At 38.3% G+C, this 24570-nt stretch overlaps 1 protein-coding gene across 5 annotated transcripts in view; it reads left to right on the top strand.

The window, feature by feature from the left end:
• The window catches only part of GIGYF2 (GRB10 interacting GYF protein 2), a 112485-nt gene that overhangs the window by 69215 nt on the left and 18700 nt on the right, over positions 1 to 24570 (top strand). For all 5 annotated transcript variants that reach the window (XM_064485269.1, XM_010999009.3, XM_064485271.1 and 2 more), the window contains 11 exons: positions 88 to 276; positions 3157 to 3353; positions 4318 to 4477; positions 11634 to 11800; positions 14231 to 14322; positions 15296 to 15403; positions 16447 to 16547; positions 18300 to 18400; positions 20272 to 20433; positions 21576 to 21734; positions 24265 to 24501. In XM_064485269.1, the coding sequence (XP_064341339.1) occupies positions 88 to 276; positions 3157 to 3353; positions 4318 to 4477; positions 11634 to 11800; positions 14231 to 14322; positions 15296 to 15403; positions 16447 to 16547; positions 18300 to 18400; positions 20272 to 20433; positions 21576 to 21734; positions 24265 to 24501 (1673 nt within the window). The remainder of the gene's footprint in view (positions 1 to 87; positions 277 to 3156; positions 3354 to 4317; positions 4478 to 11633; positions 11801 to 14230; positions 14323 to 15295; positions 15404 to 16446; positions 16548 to 18299; positions 18401 to 20271; positions 20434 to 21575; positions 21735 to 24264; positions 24502 to 24570) is intronic.

Below are 24570 nucleotides of genomic sequence, written 5' to 3' on the forward strand. Positions count from 1 at the left end.
ATTCATTTTTGTCCTTTACTTTTTTTTTTTTAAACATCAAACTCAAAGTTTCCCAAGTTGCTAACTGAAGATTGCTTCATGTTACAGAAACCAGTGAGGAAACCCCCCAAGCCTCCTCGCCGTCTGCTAGACCAGGTGCTCCTTCAGACCTTCAGCCTCAGGAAGCCCCACAGTTTGAGAAGAAAGAGGAACCCAAACCTGAGCAGGCAGAAAAAGCTGAGGAAGAGAATCGGACGGAAAATAGTCTACCAACCAAAGTACCCAGCAGGGGGGATGGTATGTGTGAGGGTCTGCAAGCTGAACTTGAATTCTGCTGGGGCCAGTGGTCACTGCTAAGAAAGGCTTCTGTTTATGCCTCTTGGAACTGCTTTTTAGTGGTGAATTATTGGAATAGATTATTTTGCCAGTAAACCTGCTCGAACTCTGCTTCCCCGACGTGTCTATCCCAGAATTCACCAAAACAGAATTAGAAGCAGCAAAGTAATCTCACTTCCTAGGATTTTATGATAGAGCTTTCCTGGTATCAAGTCAAGCAAACTGGGTTTGGGATCCTCTGCAGTAGTTTGATTCCGTACCAGGTACCTTTTATGTAATGGCTACATGTGTGTCCACATGATACATCAAAATGTCATTGTTTCAGAACAGGCCGAAAAGAACATGGATGAATCTGTGGAAGTCCCATCACCTTTGCTAGAGAATAAGTTTAAAGTATATCTCCTTCTCCAGTGTTGATGTATTGATCTTAAATTGCTCATATACCTCAGTAGGCAGTATTAATGTTCATTTCCATGTTTCTTGCACATACTAATAAAAAATATCAGTGTGAGGCCTGGCATTGAGAGGTGAATTCATTCTTTAACATGGCCTATGAGACCTTGCATGACCTGGCAAAGCTCCCTTCCTGCAGTTTCAGCACCAGCTCTATCTACTTCCTTCTCTTTTTACCAGCTTCACAGCTTGTTAGGTCCTGAAATGTCCCTTGTTCTCTTGCCTTTGTGCCTTAGCACATGCTGTTCTCTGTGCCTGAAACTCTCTCACCCCAAGTTCCCGAGCTACGTGAGATGTTTTCTCTTATTTCTTAAACAACCAGCAATATTTCTAACATAGCAATACAAATACCATTTTGAGAGCTTGAACCAAGGATTTTCCCCCCAGTTTTTTTATGTCTAGAACAAAGCTGAATGCGTGAACTCAGGAAGTATTTGAATCTCTCTCTGTATGTATCAGGCACCACGGGACTTAAGACAGGTTGATACCTCTTTCACTTATAGTCATTTTTCAGTTGTGATGTGCTCCCGAATTACTTGTGATTCATACTCTGGAATGTACTTTCTTGGGGCCTTATTCTAGGAGATTTTAGGGTGGAGTTCCAACTTGTGTATTTTGGAAAGCTGCATAAGTGTGCATTAAGGGTTGACATTCTGAATTTATAGTCTGTGGGGGAGATAAAGCATGTATATGTGGATAATCTAGGGCAGAAAGTAATGATATGAATTCATGATTGGCAAACCTGGAATGCTTCAGGAAATAAGTGTGTTTGAGCTTAGACTGTGTTGGAATAAGAAGGTGAGGAAGTAGGACTGATCCAGGCATGGGCAGTAGTCAGCTCCTGTTTTTATTTAGATGAAGTATAAGGTGTGAAAAGGAGGCTGGTGGGAAACACGGTTGGAGTGTATATTTGACAGCTGTGTGTAGGGTAGGATGTTGTGATGACAAATAGACTGTGTGTGACCTGTTGGTCTCCTGAGCAGTCATTATGGTGTAGGCAGCACACTTGTAAAAGGAGGTGGTGGCAGATGAGATTTCAAAGTAGAAATTGGCACGACGTAGTTGCTGCTTGTTTGTACACCAGGGCAAAGAGGGAACAGTCAAAGATGAGTGAGGTGCCCGAGAGGATTATAGTGTCCTTAACAGAGAAAGAGTGGAAGTTGAGGACATTTGGGAAGGGAGAGAATAGTTCAGTTATGAACATTGATTCTGAAGTGTTGAGAAATTAGGTAGAGATGGCCAGAGAGCAGTTGTGAGTGAGGGACTGTAGCTCATGGGAAGAGTTTAGGGCCAGAGGGAGAATGAAAATTTAAAAGATTACATACACTTGTTTGGGGTGAGAAGAATTGGACTAAGAACAGAACCTTGGGTAATTCCTATTCTTAGAGGATAAAGAGGAGAAAAATCTTCAGAGGCAAGAATAGAGTGCAGGAAAAGTAAGAAAGAATGTTCCAGTTGAGAATTGGGAAGATAATGTCAGATGCTACTAAAGTTAGATTACGGGAAGTAGGAGAGGCTATTGGATTTGGGGGCTTTGGGTCACTGCTTATCTTTGGGAGAGAAGCTTTACTGGGAGGTTGGGAGTGGAAGTCACATTGTAGCAAGTGTGAGTGGTGGTGAAGTAGAGACAGCTTGTATAGACTGTCTTTTTAAGAAGTTTGGCAAAGGATAGAGTGAGAGGAATAGGAATTTGGAAAAGCTATCTGTAATTGAACAAACAAGGTTTCAAAGGGGAAAGTGCAGTTGTATCTAATTAATTCCATCCCCCTTTCCTTCTTAAGAGCCTGCATACTGAGAGGTTAGAAATAGGAACCAAGACAGAAACTCTTTTGCAGTCTTTATTCTTACGAAGAACTTCCTGTATTGTACAGGTAGACTTCAAGAGCTTTTGTTATCCGACCAAATATAATATATTGAATTATATTAATTATAACTTGAAGTAGGAAATTGTTCAAGATAGTTGTAGATTTTTTTTAAATAAAAGTTTTGATGATGAGATGTGGCATCTTTGTAGTGTTTTTTAAAGTGTCTTTGCTGTTCAGATACATGATATAAAGAATGGATTGGACTGATTCTGTTTGTTTTCAAGAGGTAGATCTGAAACATTGGGCAGATGCTCTAATGACACAGGTTGGCCCTGTACAAGGCCTTTCTGGATACCTTTTAATCCTGTATTTTGTCTTTTGATGGAGGTACTTCTGTTGTTCTAGGGAGAAATACTGCACTTCTCCATAAGAAGTAGCTGCAGTGTTCATGACACAGGTCGCATTTCTGTTGAGCCCATTTAGCAGCTGCCCAGCTTGTTGACAGTTACTCTTCATAAGAAAATGAACTTCGTATTCTCTGTACTTCAAAGGCTTTTCACCTGCCTACATTTTTTCCCTCTAGAAATGGTTCCTGATGTCCAGCAGCCCCTGTCACAGATTCCTTCAGATACAGCCTCTCCTCTTCTCATACTTCCACCTCCTGTTCCCAGTCCTAGTCCTGCTCTCCGGCCAGTTGAAACACCGGTCGGAGGTGCTCCTGGTATGGGCAGTGTTTCCACAGAGCCAGACGACGAAGAGGGGCTCAAACATTTGGAGCAGGTAAAGTGAATAATTCTCCTCTCTAAAATTGGAAAGCATTAAATGAATATTCAAAAATGGAACTTTTGTGCACTAGATTTTATGTACTGAAAAAGTTGTTTTTATGTCTAGTACTTGTTTGTATGAGTAATTGTCTTTCAAATCATTTTATGCTTTTAAGTTTCTGCTATGTAGTAGTCATTATGTCAGGTTATTTTTTGCTCTTCTGAGGTTGCCCTTAGCTGTTTGCTTTTCTTTTTTCCTTTTGGAAATTAATGGAATGCCAAAAATGGCGAATACAAGCAGCTGTGGATAAGCACTCTGTCTTCTGTATTTTTTGCATGAAATGTAACAGGGAAAATAGTTAAACTTTCAGGATATTACTATCGTATTCATGTCTCTAGACTTTCCGAAGATTGTATGCACCATGGTTTATATGTAAAGTAGATGATAGCTTGCTTTCTACTGAAGAGACTCTCTTCAGGGTGGGATGGTTGATAGCAGGAAATGTTGAAGAAAGGAAGAAGGGGGGCAGTGTCTTAGTAAAACTTGTAAAAGCTTTTATTTGTAATTGTATTAACTGAGCCTTTTGTTTTATTAACACCCATTTTACATGTTTACATGTTTTTACATATTTAGTTTATACAACTTAGAATTACTCATTTAAACGGTATTATTATAAGTGTGTTAATTAGAAGCTTGGGCTTTGACCCATTCCAGTTTGTGTTTTAATCTCAGTTGGGTTTGCTTAATAATTTTGAGACCTTGAGCATGACTTGAACTCTCTGAGCTTTAGTTTCCCCCTCTGTAAAATGGGGATGGTACTGTTTCATGGCATTGTTGGAAGAATTAAAGTGTTACCTACTGTGTTCTTTGCACAATACCTTTCACAGACCAAGTAGTCCAAAAAGGGCAGACAGTTTTTATGTGTGTAAGCATTAATTTAGGATCATTTGTTCCCACAATCCTTTTTTTTTTCCATTAGCAAGCTGAGAAGATGGTGGCTTATCTCCAAGACAGTGCACTAGATGATGAGAGATTGGCGTCAAAACTGCAAGAGCACAGAGCTAAGGGGGTCTCAATTCCACTGATGCATGAAGCAATGCAGAAGTGGTATTACAAAGATCCTCAGGGAGAGATTCAAGGTAGGTTATTTCATTCTACTTTAGGTATAAATCTATGCCATTACCTCCAGATTCTGTAAGATGGTGATTGTTTAATATTAATTTGCATAATAGTGGAAAAAGAAGTCAGTGCTACAGGCTTCTTCATTATATATAGAAGACTTTTTTATAGGCTTCCTCTACAGTACTTCACAGTTTCAGTGGGGGGAGGGAGTCCAGTGAAAGTAATTTGGATACAAGACAGAATGTGATTACTAATATGATAGGTGGTATAAGCAGTATGCTTAAGACCCCCTCAGTTCTGGCACCCTAGCTGGTTAACTAGGCAATTGAGTTGCATACATTCTCTGTATTTCAGTCTCCAGACCATAAAAAAAGGTGGTGGCCACCATCTTGGAAGACCTTGTTTGAATGTTTCACTGAAATGGAGTTGATATCATAAATGATAAAGATCTATTTAAAATATCTGAGAAAAGAGTACTATATTATAAGGAAATTGCTTAAAAGATAAGTATGGTGGATAAGTTAGATTAGAAGAGGGAGAGAGTGCCGTGAAGGACATTTGTTGATTTTTCATTTCTGCTTTTGAAGTTTTTGCTTATAACCTAAAATTGATTGTTGACAGTATCAGTATCAGTTTCATGTTAGTGTTTTACCAGGCACAGCCTGTGACCTCCCTCTAACGTGGTAACTCCCTTTCTACTCTGAATCCCCTTACCCTGCTCTATTCTTCTTCATAGCATCAGTCACTACTTGGCACTGTATTTATTTGTTCATGATCTGTTTACACATCTGTAGAATGTGTTTTAATTAAAACATATACTGATGGGTGTCTTAATTAAATTTACCTTGAGATAATTATAGCCTCACATGCAGTTGTAAGAAATAATACAGAGGTTCCATGTACCCTTTACTCAGTTTCCCCCAGTGGTAATACCTCTTGCAAAACTGAAGTACAGTATCACTACCAGGATATTGACATTGATACAGTCAAGGTTCAGAACAGACTCTGAACAGTCTTTCACAGAGCAGAAGTTTTAAATTTTGATGAAGAGCAGTTGATCAATTTTTTTATTTTATGGATTGTGCTTTGGGTATTAAGAAGACCTCTTTGCCTGGCTTCAGATCCCAGAGGTGCCCCCCACCCCCCACTCCCCCAAATTGATAGTTTTATGTTTTACACTTAAGTTGGTGATCCATCTTGGGTTAATTTTTGTATAAGGTATGGGACTTAGGTCAAGGTTTATTTTTTTGTCTGTAAATATCCAGTTGTTCTGGGACTACTTGTTGAAAAGACTGTCTTTCCTCCCCTGAATTGTTTTTGCACTTCATTTGAAATTCTGTTGAGCATATTTGTGTTGGTCTATTTCTGAGTTATTTCTTCTGTTCCATTGATTTATGTGTCTGTCCCTCCAGCCAACACCATGTAGTCTTGATTATCATAGCTATATAATAAGTTCTGAAGTTGAGTAGACTGATCCTCCTGGTTTATTTTTCTTACCAAAATAGTGTTTAGTTTTTCTAGTTTGCTTTTCCATATAAATTTTTGGATAATCTTGTCTATATTTACCAAAAATCTTGTTAAGATTTTAATAGGCATTATGTTAAACCCCTATATCACTTTGAAGGAAATTGACATCTTTACCATGTTGTCTTTATATCCATGAACATGGTATGTCTCCCCATTTATTTAGATCTTTGATTTTTTTTTATCAGCACTGTGTAGTTCTCAGCATAGATTCTATACATATTTTGTTAGATTTATACCTAAGTATTTGATTTTTTCCCCCACACATTAACATTTATTAAAATTTTTGAGTAGTAAATACAATTTGCTTCTTTCACTTAGCAGTCTTTGCCATTTTTCTGTCAGTACTTCATTCTTTTAAACTGCTGTAGATACTGTATTTTATAGACATACTGGTTATTTATTTCTTAATCAACATTTGGGCTATTTCCAAGTTAAAAAAAAATGTTGCAACAAATACTCTTGGGTCCATCTCTTTGTTCAGGATTAATTTCTAGAAGTGGAAGTTCTGGGTCCAAACCCAGAAAGTGCTGAATTTTAGCTTATATTATTAACTTATACTTTTAAAATGTTGTACCAATTATAAGGCAGAAAATGCTATTTTTGTGATATTTAATAATCCAAATAATCCAATAACTCAAATCCCTTTTAATTCTGTCAAGTTTAGTTTCAAACTCTAATTTTGATTTCTAGCAATATTCATTCTCAGTTCTTTACCTCTTTGAATTTTTAATTTTAGCCATCATGCTTGATATTAGATTACATTTTTTTTTGTAAAGAGCAGCCAGTTCTTGTTCTATCATTGTAACATCCCATGGAATCTCACTGATGATCAGAAACAAAGTTTTTAAAGATCTCAGATCTTCTGTTTTAACCATCAAAAAGGTAGTCTCATACCTGCCTCTTTACTCTCCCTATGGAATATCCTGGAGTTTCTCTGCTCACCCTGTCTGAGTGAACAGAACCTTTTTCAGAAGTGTAATGTACACAGTAATCCACAGTCCCTCTTTTGATCCAATTTCTTTTCTTTCTTTCTTTTTTAATATATATATATGTATTTATTGAAGAATACTCAGTTTACAGTGTGTCAATTTCTGGTGTACAGCATAATGTTTCAGTCATACATAAACATACATATATTCATATTCTTTTTCACTACAAGTTACTACAAGATATTGAATATAGTTCCTTGTGCTATATAGTATGAACTTGTTGTTTATCTGTTTTATATGTATTAGTGTCTGCAAATCTCAAATTCCCAGTTTATCTCAGTTTATAAGTTTGTTTTCTATGTCTGTGAGTCTGTTTCTGTTTTGTAAATAAGTTTGTTTGTCTTTTTTTTTTTTTTTAAGATTCCACATGTAAGTGATATTATATGGTATTTTTCTTTTTGGCTTACTTCACTTAGAATGACAATCTCCAGGTCCATCCATGTTGCTTTAAATGGCATTATTTTATTCTCTTTAATGGCTGAGTAGTATTCCTTTATATAAATATACCACCACCTCTTTATCCAGTTATCTGTCGAACATTTAGGTTGTTTCCATGTCTTGGCTCCTGTAAATAGTGCTGCTGTGAACATTGGGGTGCATGTGTCTTTTTAAGTTAAGGTTCTCTCTGGATATATGGCCAAGATGGGCTGGCTTGTCTATGGCTTCCTTATAAACAGAACTGCCTCCACTGTCCAAACTATGTCCACTTTATCTGTTAATTCTAGTTGCTAGGTAAGTTTTAAGGCATCATCCAGACTTCTGGCAAGAAAATGATCTCCTTGTGGAGGTTCCTTGAATTCTCTACTGAGAACTAAATTAATTCTGTCCTTTTAAAGGTCGATTCTTCTCTAGAATGGAGAACCAGGTCTTTCTACCAATAATCACCAAATTCTGTTTACCTTCTACTGAAGAGGCTGTGGTCATTCTTTTGAAATACTTAAATTCATTCCTGAGTGGGTGCCAGTGCAGGTCCCTGTTCTTGCCGATACCCATGTTCTGGGACATGGTGACAGTGCAGTTTAACAGACAAACCATAACAGTGACAGGAAACACTTCCGAGCTCTTGAATTTTTTTTTTTTTGAGCAATTGTAAGTTTTATTATATTTCAGTGTCTGTGTTCATTGCTACTATATAGAATTGAATTTTAGATGTTTATCTTTATTCTATGACCTTGCTGAGCTCCTTTATTAGTTTTAGGAGTTGTTTATTCTGTTGGATTCCATAGGCTTTCCTATGTAGATGTTATTGTCATCTGCTAATAGGCACAGTTTTCTTTTTTCATTTCCAATCTGTATGCGTCTTATTTGCTTTTGTTCCCTCATTATATATTCTAAAACTATGTTGAATAAGAAGGGTGAGAGCAGACGTTGCTTGTTTTTCTTACTTTCCTATCTTAGGGGAAACACTTTCAGTCTTTAATAATTAAGTGTAATGTTAGCTGTTGGGTTTTTGTAGATGTTGTTTATCAAGTTGAGGGAATACCCTTTGTTTTGAGAGCTTTATCATGATTGGATATTAGATTTTGTCAAATGCCTTTTCAGCATCTATTGATATGACTGTGATTTTTCTTTAGCCAGTTAAATATGGTAGATTACATTGACTGGTGTTTGAATGTTGAACCAGATTTGCATCCTTGGAATAAACTTCATTTGGTCACAGTGTGTAATTCTTTTTATATATTGCTGAATCTTACATAGTAAATTTTTTTTAAAAGGATTTTTGTGTCTCTGTTCATGAAGGATGTTTTGTAGTTTTAGTGGTGTGGTTTGTACTCTTGTCTGATTTTGGTATCAGGGTGATATTAGCTTCATAAAATGAACCAGCAGTTATTCCCACCCTTCTATTTTATGGAAAAGTTTGTTTAAAATTGGTGTTAATTCTTTGTGTGTGTTGTTAAAATATAGTTTGTACCTCTTCCCTCTCCCTATTTGTAGCCCCTAATTTGTTCTCTATGTCTGTTAGTCTGCTCTTTTTTTTTTGTATTAACTAGTTCATTGTATTTTTTAGCTTCCACGTATTAAGTGATATCGTACAGTATTTGTTTTTGTCTGACTTATTTCACAGGTCCATCCATGTTGTTGCAAGTGGAAAAATTTCATTCTTTTTTATGGCTGAGTTGTATTATCTCTCTCTCTCTCTCTCTCACACACACCACACCACACCACACCACACCACACCATACCACACCATACCATACCATACCTTCTTTATCCATTTATCTGTTGATAGACACTTAATTTGCTTCCACATCTTGGCTATTCTAAATAATACTATAAATATTGGGGTGCGTGCATCTTTTTGAAACAGTGTTTCGGTTTTTTTTTTTTTTAGATTTATATACCCAGGAGTGGAATTGCTGGATCATATGGTAGTTCTGGTTTTAGTTTTTTGAGAAACCTCCATATGTTTGCCATGGGTGTTAATTCTTTAAATGTTTGGTAGAATTCTCCAGATAGAGACTTCTTCTTTTGGAATTTTAAAAATTACAAATTCAATATCCTTCATAGAGCTGTTCAGATTTTCTTTTTAATATGAGTGAAGTATAGTAATTTGTGTTTTTTGATGAATTGGTCCATTTCATCTAAATTTATGTGTATAGAATATACCCTTCTTATCTTTTTAATAAAAAGTATTCCCTTATTATCTTTTTAATGTCTGCAGATTCTGTAGTGATAATCCCTCGCTTCATTCTTGATATCGGTAATTCGTTCATTTCTCTTTTTCTCTTTATCAGTCTTGCTAGAGGTATGTTGATTTTATTGATCTTTCCAGAGAATCAGCTTTGTTTTACTGATTGTTTCAGTACTGTTTTTGTTTCTAATTTCGTTGGTTTCTGCTCTTATTTGTTATTATTTCTTTCCCTCTAGTTAGGGTTTATTTTGCTCTTTTTCTAGATTCTTGAGCTATGAGCTTATATTATTGATTTGAGACTTTTCCTCTTTTCTAACATAACCATTTAATACTATAAGTTTCTCTCTTAGCGCTTATTTAACTGCATACCACAAATTGTGATACACATATTTTCATTGAGTGTGTTTTTAAAAATTTTTCTTGAGACTTCCACTTTTTCCTACGGTATATTTAGAAGGGTGATGTTTAGTTTCTGAGTGTTTGGAGATTTTCCTGTTATTTTTCTGTGTATGATTTCTGGTTTGTCTTGTTGAAGAACACACTGTTACATGATTTCAGTTTTTAAAAATCTGTTGAGATATATTTATGGCCCAGAATATATAGTCTGTTTTGCTGTGTGTTCTGTGGGTACTTGAGAAGAATGTGGATTTTGCTGTCTTTGGCGTGTTCTGTAATTGTCAGTTAGATCTCATTGGTTGAAGGTGATGTTAAACGCTGTAATCTTTCTGATTATCTATCTTGTTCTGTCACTTGCTGAGAGGGGTTGTTAAGGTCTTCAACTATAACTGTTCCTCTTTTCAACTATCAGATTTTGCTTCACATGTTTTGCGGCTTTGTTGTCTGATGCATATGTCTTGGTAGATTGACTCTTTGTTATTCTGTAATGTCCCTCGCTGTCTCTGGTCATTTTCTTTGCTCTGAAATTTACTTTATTAAATACTAATATAGTCATTCCAGCTTTCTTTTGATTAATATTTGCATGATATATCCTTTTCTATCCTTTTATTTTATATCTGCTTGTCTTGTTATATATGAAGTGACTTTTTTTGTAGACAGCATATAATTGGGTCATGTTTTCATTTGTATGTATTGGTCCGTGTTTCTTGATGCTGGCTTCTTCAGCTCTGAATCTGGAAAATAATGAGATGAAAGAAAACCCAAGGAATTCACCACCATCTGGTTCCTTAGGCCCCCAGGCCTCATCAGTCTGCTGTCTTCTCTACCATTTGGAGTCTTCTTTTGTTTGTTTTATATATAATGCCCAGGGTTTTTAGTTGTACTTAGCAGGAGGAGCAAGGAAAAGTATGTCTACTCCATCTTCCCGGAAGTGGAAGATCCAGGGCTTTGTTTTGTTTACTGTTGTATTTCCCTGCCTGGACCTATGTGATTGGTGTTCAGTAAATATTTGCTGAATCAGTGGTTATTGATCAGAGTGTGTTTGTTAATTTTACGTATAAAATATTTAGTTATTTCTTACTGTAAAACATCAAGAGAGTGTTGGTTTTTTTCCCCTACCAAAGCCAGATTTAGTCTTACCCTGAATAAAAAAATTATAATTTATCTTAATTGGTTATTGTTCACATTTTACCTGACCTTCAATAATCTCTGATAGAAAATGAAAATCAGAGAGGAGCACTCAGCCTCCCGTGCTCATACCCTCTGGGTGTGAGTGACGCGGAGTCTGGGGAGCAGTAGCCCTTCTTGGTGCTGTCACGCTTTTCTGGCAGTTGAAGTGTAGAGACTGAGTGAGATGGAGACATGTATGCTCTTTAAAATAATTAAAATACTGCTGAGAAATTGAGATGTGTCAGGCTTATTTTTAAATTTTCTGTTGTACTTTTTTAGTTAGAACCCTGTTCACCACCTCTCGTGGTAAATTAAAATAAGATGCCGTACAAGATATTTAATAGGTGCCCCTGAGACAAATTGTTATCTCTGGGTGAGGATCAGATCCAGGAAGTATTTTTTTCCTCTTTGGCCTGAAACGTTTCTTACTGCTCTTATGTTTAATTAATACTGTTGTAGGTCCCTTCAATAATCAGGAGATGGCAGAATGGTTCCAGGCAGGCTATTTTACTATGTCTTTATTGGTGAAGAGAGCATGTGATGAAAGCTTCCAGCCTCTTGGTGATATCATGAAAATGTGGGGAAGGGTTCCCTTCTCTCCCGGACCAGCTCCCCCTCCTCATATGGTAAGTACCTTACGCCTCACCCAGAATACATAGTAGACACGGAAGCACTTGCTTCTCTTTGTAAACACAATCTAGATGTTACATCTAATGAAGAAGAAACTAGTTCCTTAAAAGTAATTGAAATGGTGATGAGAAGTCTGAATCAGAGACTGCATACCTAGCTATAAATGGTCTTTTCAAAACTCAAATACCTGTGCCCCTCCCCTGCCCAAAGAAACAGAATCCTGCAGTAGCTTTCCAGCAGGTGTAGGAGAAAGGAACAGGAGCATCACATCCTGGCCTACCTGCCAGCTCCTGCATGTCCTGGCTTTTTACCTTTCTAAGTTCATTTCAGAGCTTTTACATTTGTCTGCTGTGCTTCAACACAATTGACTTCTTAGAGTCTCTTGTTGCCTCTAGTTAGATTTCACAATCTCTTCTCCTCTCCTTTTATTTGCCTCTTGCTTTCTGACTTAGAGTTCTTAAATTTGAGTTTTACCTTAAAGGAAATGTTACTAATATAAAATTCCATTGTTTCAGAATATTCTGAAGACTTTTTCTTTTATTAATATTAGTTACTGATATTTTAACAGAAATTGGATCATAATGTAGGCTTTCTAGTATCCTGACACTAGAGTACCTTTGAAGGGGAAGTCTTCCTTGCAGGTGTTCCTGTGCCTCTCCCTGTAGAGTTTCTTTTGAAGGGCTCTGGATCTGTGCCTCACTTTTCCTTTTCCAGGTTGGAATGGTTGCTGGCCATCATCAAAAGTGGCCATAGTCAGAAACCTTTAGTGTTGAACACTGGATTTCTATAGTAATATCCATTGATTTATTCATCAATTACATATTGAGGGCCTGTGCCAAGCCTGTGTTAGGTTCTTATGAGGTGAAGGTGATAAGTTGCAGCCTCTGTAGTTAGAGAGTTCATAAGTGAGAACAGTGCCTATCAAACTTCTTTGACCACAGCCTGTAGTGTTAAAAAAAAAAAAAAAAAGTTTTACATCTCTACTCTACTGAGCAGCTATATCTGTGAAACAAATTTCATAAAACATTTAGTGCCATGCATGCATTTTCTGTTTTCTTTTTTTCTTCTTCTTTTTAAATATGTAAATACTGATCTTGATCCAGTAGTTTATTTCACAATCCACTAATGGATTGAGACCTCTTATAGTTTGGAGAGCAGTGAAGATTTCTAGGTGAGGGGAGTTATTTCTGACATACCTGTTGTAAATCCAAAGAGAGATTATTCTATGTATTATATATAAATTGTATTTTTAGCACCCACTCAGAAACTGGGATGAGTTTATATCTTACGTGTGTCGGAGCTGGAAGCTCATCACTTAGAGCTTGGCTTGCTCGCACTAGTCCTTTTCCTGACTTCCAGTTACAGGGGCTGAGCCTCAGTCAGGCTCACCTAAGGGAAAGACCACGGGAAGCTCTGCCTCCTGTCAGGTATTGCTTTTGCCCTTAAGAGAGTTCACCTTGATGATGAAATATACCTTGAAATCTAAGGGGCTTGTCAGGTAGAAATTTTAGACCAATCTGATGTGCCTTCTACCCTCCACTATTTAATGAGAAAGAAAAATGTCCATGAATTTCAAATGAACCCCAATCCAAGAAATCATATATCAAATGCTTTTTTCCAAAATATAATCAGTGTACAGTAAAGATACAACCTATTCAGTAATGATTTGCCTACATATAGTCTGTGTCACCCTTATGCTTTATTTTTATTGTCTTACACTTCACCTTTCACTGTTTTTTCCACTTTCAGCTTTCCTAAATTTAAATTTCAGCCATGTTATTTGAAATGTAAGCCAAAAAACAGGATTTTAGTACAGCTTATTTTTAAACTCTTGATTTTTTAATAGCAATAAAAACCTAATTTTTGGATAGTTATAGTTTTCAAAGCTCTTTTTATATTCTGTTTAATTTTAAATTTCTCATCCTCTTTAAGAAAATGTACTTATACACTGGCTCCCTGTATTCATTATGTGCTGTTGTAAAATCCCTACCATAACATTTAACTTCTTTCTGTTTTGTCTTATTTCTCTAATTTCTACATAATTTCCAAGTTTATAAACCATTTTTAAGATTAGGAGAATTACACGTTTTTAAAGTTACAATCATAGTAGGAGTATAGTACAACATTCAGCTTCAAGGGCAGTAGCGGAGAACAGCAACTGTAAATAAGGACCCTTTCCCACCTTATGGAATCTCTTATAGTGCAGACACCACCTTCTTCCACTAGAGGGCACTGTTTAATTTCTAAAGATGCCTTTTTTTTTTTTTTTTTTTTAAATTAGTTAAGTGTTTAGGTTTGGGGTATAAAGGTGGGGCAGGATGTAAAGGTCTACAATTCATTTTCTTTTCAGATGTAGGTACTGAACTGCTTTTAGGCTCTTTTCAGTTTATTCACTGGTATTCTTCCTTCCACCCCTTCACTCCTAGGGAGAGTTGGACCAGGAGCGACTGACGAGGCAGCAGGAACTCACAGCCTTATACCAGATGCAGCACCTCCAGTACCAGCAGTTCTTAATACAGTAAGAGCAGTAATGTGGTAGGGTGCACTGTAGCACCAAAAGTAACCAAAAGTGGCATGTTACCCCTGAACATTCTAAGTTTGGTCTTATCTTGCATCTTAAATGCCAGAAGCTTGCAGATGACACATAACTATAATTTTGTAAGATCTTTAGCTCCTAAAGCAAGAATCAACTAACATTTTAGGAACTAAGTGCCTCCGTGAATGGCTCAACTTTGAATACTACAGAGAAAAAGCAGATGAGAGGGAAGGAGAGAAGTAAAAGTTAGTAGTGGTATGGAATGATGGCTGACCCACTCAGGTTCTGGGTCTTTCATAGAAGAAATTTGCTATCATCTGGTGCAGAGGTTGGCAAACTGGCCGGCTACTTGTTTTCATAAGCAGAGTTTTATTGAAACAGAGTCACACCCATTTGTTTGTGTATTGTCTGTGGCTGCTTTTGCACTACAGTGGCAGAATTGAGTAGTTGCAAATGGCCTGCAAAGCCAAAAATATTTACTGTCTGACTCTTCATAGAAAAAAAATTTGTCCACCTCTGATCTAGTGAAAAAAATCCTACTTAAAATTTTCCAAGCTGAAACATCATAAATTTGAGAATTTTTATACAAGTGATTTTATTTTTGCAAGGGGTAGTTCTTGTGGAAATAGCTGTTAGTTTGAGTCTGTTTTTTCACTTGTTTTCTGATAAAAGGCTATATTATCATCTTGTGGGAGTTTTCCAATTTTTGACCTTTCTTTAGTTTTTTTCTGTTCTCTTTTCACTCAGAAGTGTGTCATCTATAAGTTCAGTTCTTTCTAGAATGAAGTGTAGAATTTTTTGTGTGACTGTTATCATGAAGGATTATTAATATATATTTGGTAGCTATTTCTAATGGTGCTTCTTGTAGGATGTGGACAGAGCTTTGTGTTGTGATGTCTCAGTAGAGTGAACTGAGTGTGCACAGACAAGTTATACTGTGTTTTCCTTTTTGAAGACAGCAGTATGCGCAGGTTCTGGCTCAGCAGCAGAAAGCGGCGCTGTCTTCGCAGCAGCAGCAGCAGCTGGCACTTCTCCTCCAGCAGTTCCAGGCACTGAAGATGAGGTTGGTGGTCATTTCCGCCATGTGTCGCATGGCGCGGGGGGTGGGGGTGGCTGTTAGGGAAACAGAAGAAAGCAAATTTTAAAATGTGTGGACTCTGGTATTAAAATACCAACACAAAACACGTCTCTTTGTGTTTTGTGTAAAAACAAAATGTGATTTTTTAAAATAATAGTTAAAAAATAAAAATAATAGGTAAGCTGGAGGTAAAGCATTTATTTGGTCTTTTTACTCAGAAGATAAATTTTGAATAATAACCAAAGAATAATAAGAACGCTTGAGAAGCAGTGTAGTCTTGGGGAACCAGCAGCAGCAACATTGTAGTCTAGAAGTTTAATCTCAGTTTTACTTATGATATCTCAAAAAGATAATAACAATACCATGTAGGGTTATAATTTACCAGACCAAAAACCATTAAGGTAGGTCTAAGGAAAAGGAAATCATGCTCCCTGCTGTTTTAAATGATCACTCAGGATAATAGTTATTGTATCTCCTGCAAAGGTATCAGTCAGTGCTCTTAAAAAACTTTAGTGTCCAATTTAACCAAAACGTTTCACATTTCTCTTTTGAGCCGTAACCCATCCTGTGAGGTAGGCAGGTTAGATATTAAGGTCTCCATTTTAAAGACGGGCAAACTGGGACTCTGAGATGCTAAAGGACCTGGTTGACATAATACACAGAAAACTTCAGAGACAGAACTAAAATGCAGACCTTTTGATGTAATGGTCTTAGAGTTTTTCATGATAACATGCTGAGTCTGTGACTCTTACTGAGATATTTTGGATGTTTTTAAAAGACAGTAGATACATCCGTTATTTGGAAATCAATATTTGCTAACACCTTGAGTCCAGAAATGTGATCACTGTTGTTCTCTGTTCATTTTTCCTTCCCTAAATGTTTTGGTGGTGTTATGTTTTAGTTAAAACAATGAAGTTTTTTGGCCAAATAACCTCAAAAACCTACAAATAATCTAGAAACTCCTCTTTATCTATTTTTGTGAATGAAAAGGACAAGTTAAGTTAATTTTTTAAATTTTCCTTTTGCAGAATATCTGATCAGAACATCATTCCCTCAGTAACTAGGTCTGTGTCAGTGCCAGATACTGGTTCTATCTGGGAACTCCAGCCAGCAGCCTCACAGCCTACAGGTAAAAACTTAAGATTGGCTTGTAGTATATCTCTAAGAATTTAGACTCTAATAACTTTATAAATCAATTTTTAAAAATCAGTTTTTGGACCTGTGTTGTATTGAATATTAACTAATTTTTTTTAATGGACCCCAGCACAGGATTCAAATAGCTGTTAAGGATTTGCTAGAAATTATTTAGCAGATAGATTTCTTGAATTTGACTCAGCCTCTCTTTCTCATGTTGTTCTAACCACTGTGAAAAAGTCCTCTAAACTGTTTTTCACCTCTTCTGCCAGAGTGAGAAAAAACATAAGTAAAAACATAAGTAACGGTGATCTGTTCTTTCGAGTCAAGGGTTGATATTACAGCTTAACACTGGCGGTACCCAGAAGTTTTTGGAATAGAAAAGCCTACTCTTACCTCATTCTCCCATCTTTTTGCATCAAATCAGAAAATTTAGGGCTGACATCTTTAACACGTCTTGATATTGGTGCAACACTTTTTTGTTTCTTAAGGCCTGATTCATGCGGAGGTGGACAGTTTGAACCTTGGGTGGTCCTTACAAGAGGTTACAGTTGGTGTTGGTAATTCTCAGGAACCATGGACATTGATGGATTTTTCTTAGAGCCATTGAGCCATTCAGTTCCTTTGCTAACATTGACCCTGGGGATTATGGCAGGAAAAGGACTGATTATCTTCCCTTATCAATTTTCCCTGCTGTGTGTACCTTATTTTTTCCTGTTAGGATGGTAAAATATTCTTTTTATTTTATTTATGTTTATTTTATTTATTTTTTAATGAGGTACTGGGGAATGAACCCAAGACCTTGATATGTGTCCTTTACCACTGAGCTATACCCACCCCCCACTCCACTTTTTAAAATCTATAAGTATCTTATTAAATAGTTTCTTTGTTCAGGAATGATGCTGTTAAGGTCTTTCACAAACAGTCAACTGGTTTTATACAGACAAGAATTCATAATCCATAAATAGACTATAATAGGAATGTAGGAAACAGAGAATGCTGAAAAGTAGTGTCAGCAAACCTTGCAGGCAATCGGAAAACAGACTCAGAAGCCTTTATCTGTTTGTTTACTTCCATATCAGACCTTGTGCTGCCTTTCAGGTCAGTAGGACCCAGTGTCATTTGTGAGACCTGCCCAGCCTTTCCAGAGGCCTCCCAGCTTCAGCTGTACTTTTTTTCTCTCTTTTTCTCTCTCTCTCTCCTCTCTCCCCTCTCTCTGTCTCTCATTGGAGTAAAATTCATGTAACATAAAATTAACCATTTTAAAATGATCAATTCAGTGGCATTCAGTACATTCGCAATACTGTGCAACTGCTTCGTTCTCTCTGGTTCTACAGCTGTACCTCTCCTCACCCCACTCTTCAAGATACTGTTGGCTTTGAGATCTAATGCACTGGGTTATAAATCCTGGCTTGCCATGTATCCTTGGGAATGTTACAGAACTACTTCTGCCCCTTACTAGCTTGTTCATCCATAAAAATGAGGATATGAACAGATATCTTTTAGGGTTTTTTGAGGATGAACTTAGTTCCCAATAAATGCCTGGTGCTTTCTTTCCTTCTAGATGTGTTGAAGGGTATTGATATAAACTAGAGGCCCCTGGTAGTTCAGTCTGCTTAGAGGCAGAACAGATGCACGTGATGGAGCTCTTTCAGGGACAGGAAAACAGCTTTTCATTATGCTTCTGCATACCTAGCCATGTATGTAAGCTCTGACATCCCTCACTTTTCCCCCTCATGTCTTATAGTTTGGGAAAGTGGTAGTGTGTGGGATCTTCCCCTTGACACCACGACTCCGGGACCTGCCCTTGAACAGCTTCAGCAGATGGAGAAGGCCAAAGCTGCAAAGGTCTGAAACCCATTCTTCCATAGCAGTGCATGCTTTCCAGCCGCAGGATGTAGACATTTGTTTATTGTTACCTCTGTCTCTCTAGCTACCTACATTTTTCCTTTTAGTTTATGGCTACTTAGCTGGTATAAACACATAAATCATATTCTTTCCTTATTGTGCCCTCTTCTCCCCCAAAGACCTCAAAACAATTAAAGTTAATAGGTTTAAATTAAATCAGTTCAAGTTGGTTGGTTGACACGTTGATGATCATGGTCATAGGTATATTTTAGTTACATTATTCATGGTGTAAATGCTTTTTACAAGACCATAAGAATATGTCCACCACATTGCTTATTAGATTCTTGATCTGAGGCTTGAGTTCCCACATTGAATATTTATGGTATTTATTAATGTTTCTTAGTGTCCCAGACCTACAGCTGAAAAGCTCAACGTTAACGTTACATCCTGTGTTCCATTCACATCTTCTGGAGGAGTTAGGAATCTTGAATTTTAGCTTTAGTACTTGTCAAAAGAGGCTGTCTGTCAACAGCGAGTGTCATTGTAATGATTTCTGAGTTTTCATGCCTCTGAGAGAATCTTGTTCCTATTTCACATTTAATGCATTCTTATCCCCTGAGGTAGTGACAGTCTCTGTAGAGTGCCGAGTATGAAAAGAATTCATGGTCAGGGTCTGTCTCCATACAAGTGAGAGACCACAACTCTTGAGTTTTTGTTCCACAGTGCTTTGTGCTGGGAACACACAGATGATGAAGGCTCACATTCGTGTGTGTGCGTGTATGTGTCTTAGGGGAATCGGGAGGATGACAACACAAGATAAGTGACACAAGAAAGCACATGGGCCAGCTGCCTAGTAGGACAAGTAGCAATCAGGAATTGGCTGACACTCTTGATGAACAGTAATACCAGAGCTAATTTCAGTTGAACAACAGGATTTAGCTCAGTTGAAGGGTTTGGGGTTGACAGAGTAGAAGGTGAAAATTAAACTGCAGTTGAGGGAAACAAGACCTGTAAAGGCTAGAAGTGTATGAGAACATCCTGGCACAGGAGACAGTTAAACAGTTTGGCCTGGCCTGGAGCCATGGTGTGTCTGAAGAATAAACGATGAGAGAGATTAAAGAAGATGAGGCAGCCCAATCACGAGGATCCTTGCACGTGTTACATTAAAGACAGGATTTATTTTCAAGGTGAAGGATGGTGTTAAATGTAAGCCCGGGAGTGATTTTTTTTGGTAGAGGTTAAATGTTGAGCTGAGGACTGTGGGCAAAACTGGTTGCTGGGAAACCAGATAAGAGACTCTTAGGAAGGTGGATGAAAAAGTAAAGGCCTGAACTATATGTGCAGCAATAGGACTGGAGACTAAGGGCTGGATTTGACGAGTATTTAGGAAATACACATGATAAAGCTTAAGTGGTTGCTATTCAAATTTTAAAGAATTGTATAGCTTTTCACACTAGCAGCTTTATAGAATTGCTGTTGAAACCTTGTTAGACACACTGTTAGATCTTCAATCAGAAAATCCTTTGTAGGGATGAACAAAGAAGTGCCACCCCAAGAGATTTCTGGTGTTACTCTCGTATTGGGCACTGCTCTCTCTCCCACATCTAGGAGATGCTATGTAGTAGTAGTGTGGAGTGAAGGGGTGGGTAAAAAATAGGGGTGAGTGCATTCAGTGGAGAGGAGCATAAAACTTTTCTGATGACTATGACATAGCAGAGCTTAGAGCTCTTAAATAGCTGCTTTCATCGCCCAGTTGCACTGCGTGTAACTGAGTGCAAAGTAGTGTCTGCCCTGACCAGCTCCTGGTCACTGACGCTGGAGTGTTCCTGCACTCGGCCTCGGTTTCTAAGAGTACTCTTGTGTAATCACAGCTAGAGCAGGAGAGAAGAGAGGCAGAAATGAGGGCAAAACGGGAAGAGGAGGAGCGAAAGAGGCAAGAAGAACTCCGGAGACAACAGGAGGAAATTCTTCGGAGACAGCAGGAGGAAGAAAGGAAAAGGCGAGAGGAAGAAGAGCTTGCTCGACGGAAACAGGTATGTCTCTGAGAACTCTACCCCGAGGAATAACGCTGAAGGAGGGCCATCAGGGTATCTTGCTCACTTCCATCATTTCAGAGGTCATAGTTCTCCCAGAGCTGGCTTTCCTAAGGCAGAGGGAGTTAACAGCAAGATTGGGATTAGAATTGTAGGAGACTCACTTCCCTTTAGGGAAAATGTCTGTTATCTACTACCACCCTCTCGGGGGATATACTTCAGTCTTAGTAAATCATTGGAACTGATTTCTTTTACGTATTTCCTGGGGTTTTGTAAACCAGTTAGATTTCAGAAGTAATTAAACTTTGTTTAAGTATTTATAACTAGGGACACTGAATGGTTATCATGTTTCATGGCTGTTTGTATTTCTTTTTTGGGAATTCTGTATTATGTGCTTGGACCATTTTTCTATTGGGATTTTTAAAGGTCCCATTTGAAAGAATCCACTCTGTAATAGCCCCACTGTCTAGCCTTTACCTCACATTTCCTTGTTTTTTGCCCTAAGAAGTACTCTGAAAAACAAAAGGAGTCCATGCTGAGATTAGATTAGAACTGCTAGTATTCCTAGGAGTCACACTCTACATCAGCATAAGGACTCTAAGAAGTATTCCGGTGAAGAAATCTGTTTAATTCTGTATTGCTCGATGTTTCTTCCTAAGTTATTCTGACAGTGGAACCTTTTTCTGTATACTTAATATCCGTAGGACTTTAGTTCTTGAGAGCATGTTCTGGAACACATGGCTTCACTCAGTACTTCTGATGGGAGAACATATCTGCCTCACCAGGCATTGTTGGTGGCTGTGTTGATTTGACTTCTCTATGCCTTAGGTTCTCAGTTGATTAAAAAAATAGGGACTAATGGTAGCAGTGGAGAAACCAAAGCCCCAGTCCTTTCTAGCGTTAATCAGGAAACGATGTAACTAACGTAGAAGCCAGGATGGACTTCACAGTGTAGTGCCTGCTCTTAATGTGCTTACTCCCCAGCTCACATACGTGCTTTTTACTCTAGATCCTGGTTATATACTTGTTATAGTTACTGTTAACAGAATCTTAGCAGCATATAGCCTATTTCTTTTCAAATTATGTAATACAGTAATTAAGATGCGTGTTTATGGGCACCCCCCCCTTTTTTTTTCATTTAGGAAGAGGCTCTGCGACGCCAGAGGGAGCAGGAAATTGCGTTAAGGCGACAGCGAGAAGAGGAAGAAAGGCAGCAGCAAGAAGAAGCTCTTAGAAGACTGGAGGAGAGGAGAAGAGAAGAGGAAGAAAGGCGGAAGCAGGAAGAGTTGTTACGCAAGCAGGTGATCCCATGGTTTACGCTTCCCACTGCTTCTTTGAAGCTGGGAGTTGGTGGTAAGGAAGTGTTAGGGTACTAGAAGAGCCTATCTGAAACTTTTCCAGGTTGCTGAAAATTACCAAAAGAGATCCAACTGGCTCATTACTTTTGTAATAACCAGTCCACACGTAATTATAGAAGCTGAACAAAATGTCAAAGAATCAAAACAAACAGACAAAAAAATAGAACACCAGAGAGAAACAGAAGAAAGCCTATTTTTAAAAAAACCAAATGTGAGATCTGCGGTTTGACAACTTTTTCCTCTGGGCTCTCCTCAGTTCACCCTTTCAGAGCGCACAATTCATTGCTGCTTAATGTAGCCCTAAGATGGTGCAGTAATGATCATTATCTGACTCCAGTCCTTCTGTGCCATTCTGTTGTTACAGGAGCCAGACCCCTAAAGCATTTCATTTGAATGTTCAAGAATAGAAATAGATTTTTTTTAATTAGTAGATTTTATTTTTAAAATAGTTTTAGATTTTCAGGAAAATTGGGATGATATGTACAGTTTCCCCTATTATTATTTTATATTAGTATGGTACATTTGTTATAATAAACCAATACTGACACATTAATAAGTCAATACTGATGCATTATTAACAGAAGACCTTAGTTTATTAACATTTCTTCAGTTTTCCTCTAATATCCTTTTTCTGTTCCAAGATCCCATCTAAAATAATGCATTTAGTTGTCATGTCTCCTTAGTTTATTCTTGGCTGTGACAATTTCTCAGACTGTCCTTGTTTTTGGTGACTTCGACAGTTTTAAGGAACACTGGTCGTATACTGTAGGGTAATCCTCTATTGGAATTTGTTAGAAGTTTTTCTCACAATTAGGCTGGAGTTATGGGTGTTTGGGAAGAAGATCCCTGAAGTAAAGTACCATTTTCATCACATATCAAGGGTACATATTACTAACGTGGTTTATGGCTATTGAGGATGCAGTAGTGCTTGTCAGGTTTCTCCACTGTCAAGTTACTCTTTCCCCCTCTTACTGTACTGAAGACACCGTGTGGAGCAGCCCACGCTTAACAGACGTGGGTCTTTATTTGTTGGTTAGATTGACAGAAAGATGGAGTTTACCTGTTTTTGCTTACGTTCTTGATTGAAACTCTTTTGAGAAACCTGAATTCTTTTAGAGGTAGATAACTTTCAGGTTAGGTTATATATTGATTAATTTTGCAGTTAATGTACCGTATGCCAGTTATTGGGCTTGTTTCCTGGTAGAGTCCAGAACTTTTAAAGAAATTCTTTCTGTCCTCAGGAAGCTCACAGGCTGTGTGGGTGATGATTTTACAAGAAGTAAATGCCATATTAAGGATGCTTTCAGCTGAAAAATAAAAATATTCACCTAAAAATGGCTAAATAATAGATAGCATTATTGCCTCATGTATTGAGGAATACTGAAGATAAGGCAGTTACACATGACCCCAGTGACTCGGTGATATCATTAAGGATCCAGGTCTTTTGCATGCTTCTCCTCTGTCATCTCCTGGTGTGCTGACTTTTTCACCTCATGGTGCATACTTCTGTTCTACCCTTTCTTGATATGTTGACTCGTGGGTTCACGTTTTTTTACCTCATGGTTAGGAGTTCTCTGCATCCGAAAAGAGAGTGGCTCTCATGCTTGTTTTTTGTCTGGGAAGAATACATTTTCTAGAAGCATCCCTTTGGCCTAAATTGGATCACATGGGTGTCTCTATTTACATTGGAAGCCTAAAAAGCAAAATCTGGCATTTTAAACCTCTGATGTGTTAGGAGGTTCTGTCTGCAAAGAAGCTTGAAGGGAATGGTTGCTGGATAGGTAGACACAGTTGCTGCCACAGGTGGGCTAAGAGCAGACATAGGAGGACAGGATATAGTTGGGCATAATCAGAAGCAGAGAAGTACTCTGCCTCCTGAAGGCTAGGGAGGTCCTCCTAGAGTGGCTGACATCTGCCCTGCCCCTCAGAGTGGAGGGGAGTGTGCCGTCTGGATTAGATGGAGCACTGCAGGCGCAGTGAACAGACTCCGCAGAGGAAGGCCAGGAGAGTCCAGACGGCATATGGAATGGTTTTGAGGGAGGGAAGCAGTAGGAAAATGAGCCAAGGTAGAAAGGAAAATAAGCCAGTAGAGGGATGAAAGGATGGGCCAGGGAGAGATCTTCCCAGGGCCTATGGGCCACAAAGGGTTAGCACCAGGAGTGGAATTAAGTAGTCTTGTAAAGTTGCTTTGGTTCTGGAACTGACTGAGGCTTTCCTGATGATCAGTATCCTCGCAAGGCAGCTCTTTGTACTCAGCATCCTGAGAAAAGCTACCTCTGCCTCGATGTTGGAACAGTTTCCAACAGTCTTGCCTTAGTTTGAGGTGATCCCTAGCTATAAGCATGCTAGGCCTTTGTGGCTTTCTGCTCTGTCACTTCTATAGCCTTTGACAGTGATTCAGAGTGATTCAAAAGTGATTCAGATTTTTCAACACAATTAAACGTTATTCTCATTTATTTTTCCTTCTGGGAAGGAAGAGGAGGCTGCGAAATGGGCCCGGGAAGAAGAAGAAGCCCAGCGTCGATTAGAGGAGAACCGGCTGCGAATGGAAGAGGAGGCAGCCAGACTCCGGCACGAGGAGGAGGAACGCAAGCGGAAAGAGCTGGAGCTGCAGCGGCAGAAGGAGCTAATGCGCCAGAGGCAGCAGCAGCAGGAGGCTCTCCGGAGGCTGCAGCAGCAGCAGCATCAGCAGCAGCTGGCGCAGATGAAGGTGAGGCCTCCTCGCTGCCGGACCGGCCCGGACTGCGTGGCGCATGGGGCGTCTTATCCATGTTCCTTA

The sequence above is a fragment of the Camelus dromedarius genome, chromosome 4 (assembly GCF_036321535.1).
Source record: "Camelus dromedarius isolate mCamDro1 chromosome 4, mCamDro1.pat, whole genome shotgun sequence".
Classification (NCBI taxonomy): domain Eukaryota; kingdom Metazoa; phylum Chordata; class Mammalia; order Artiodactyla; family Camelidae; genus Camelus; species Camelus dromedarius.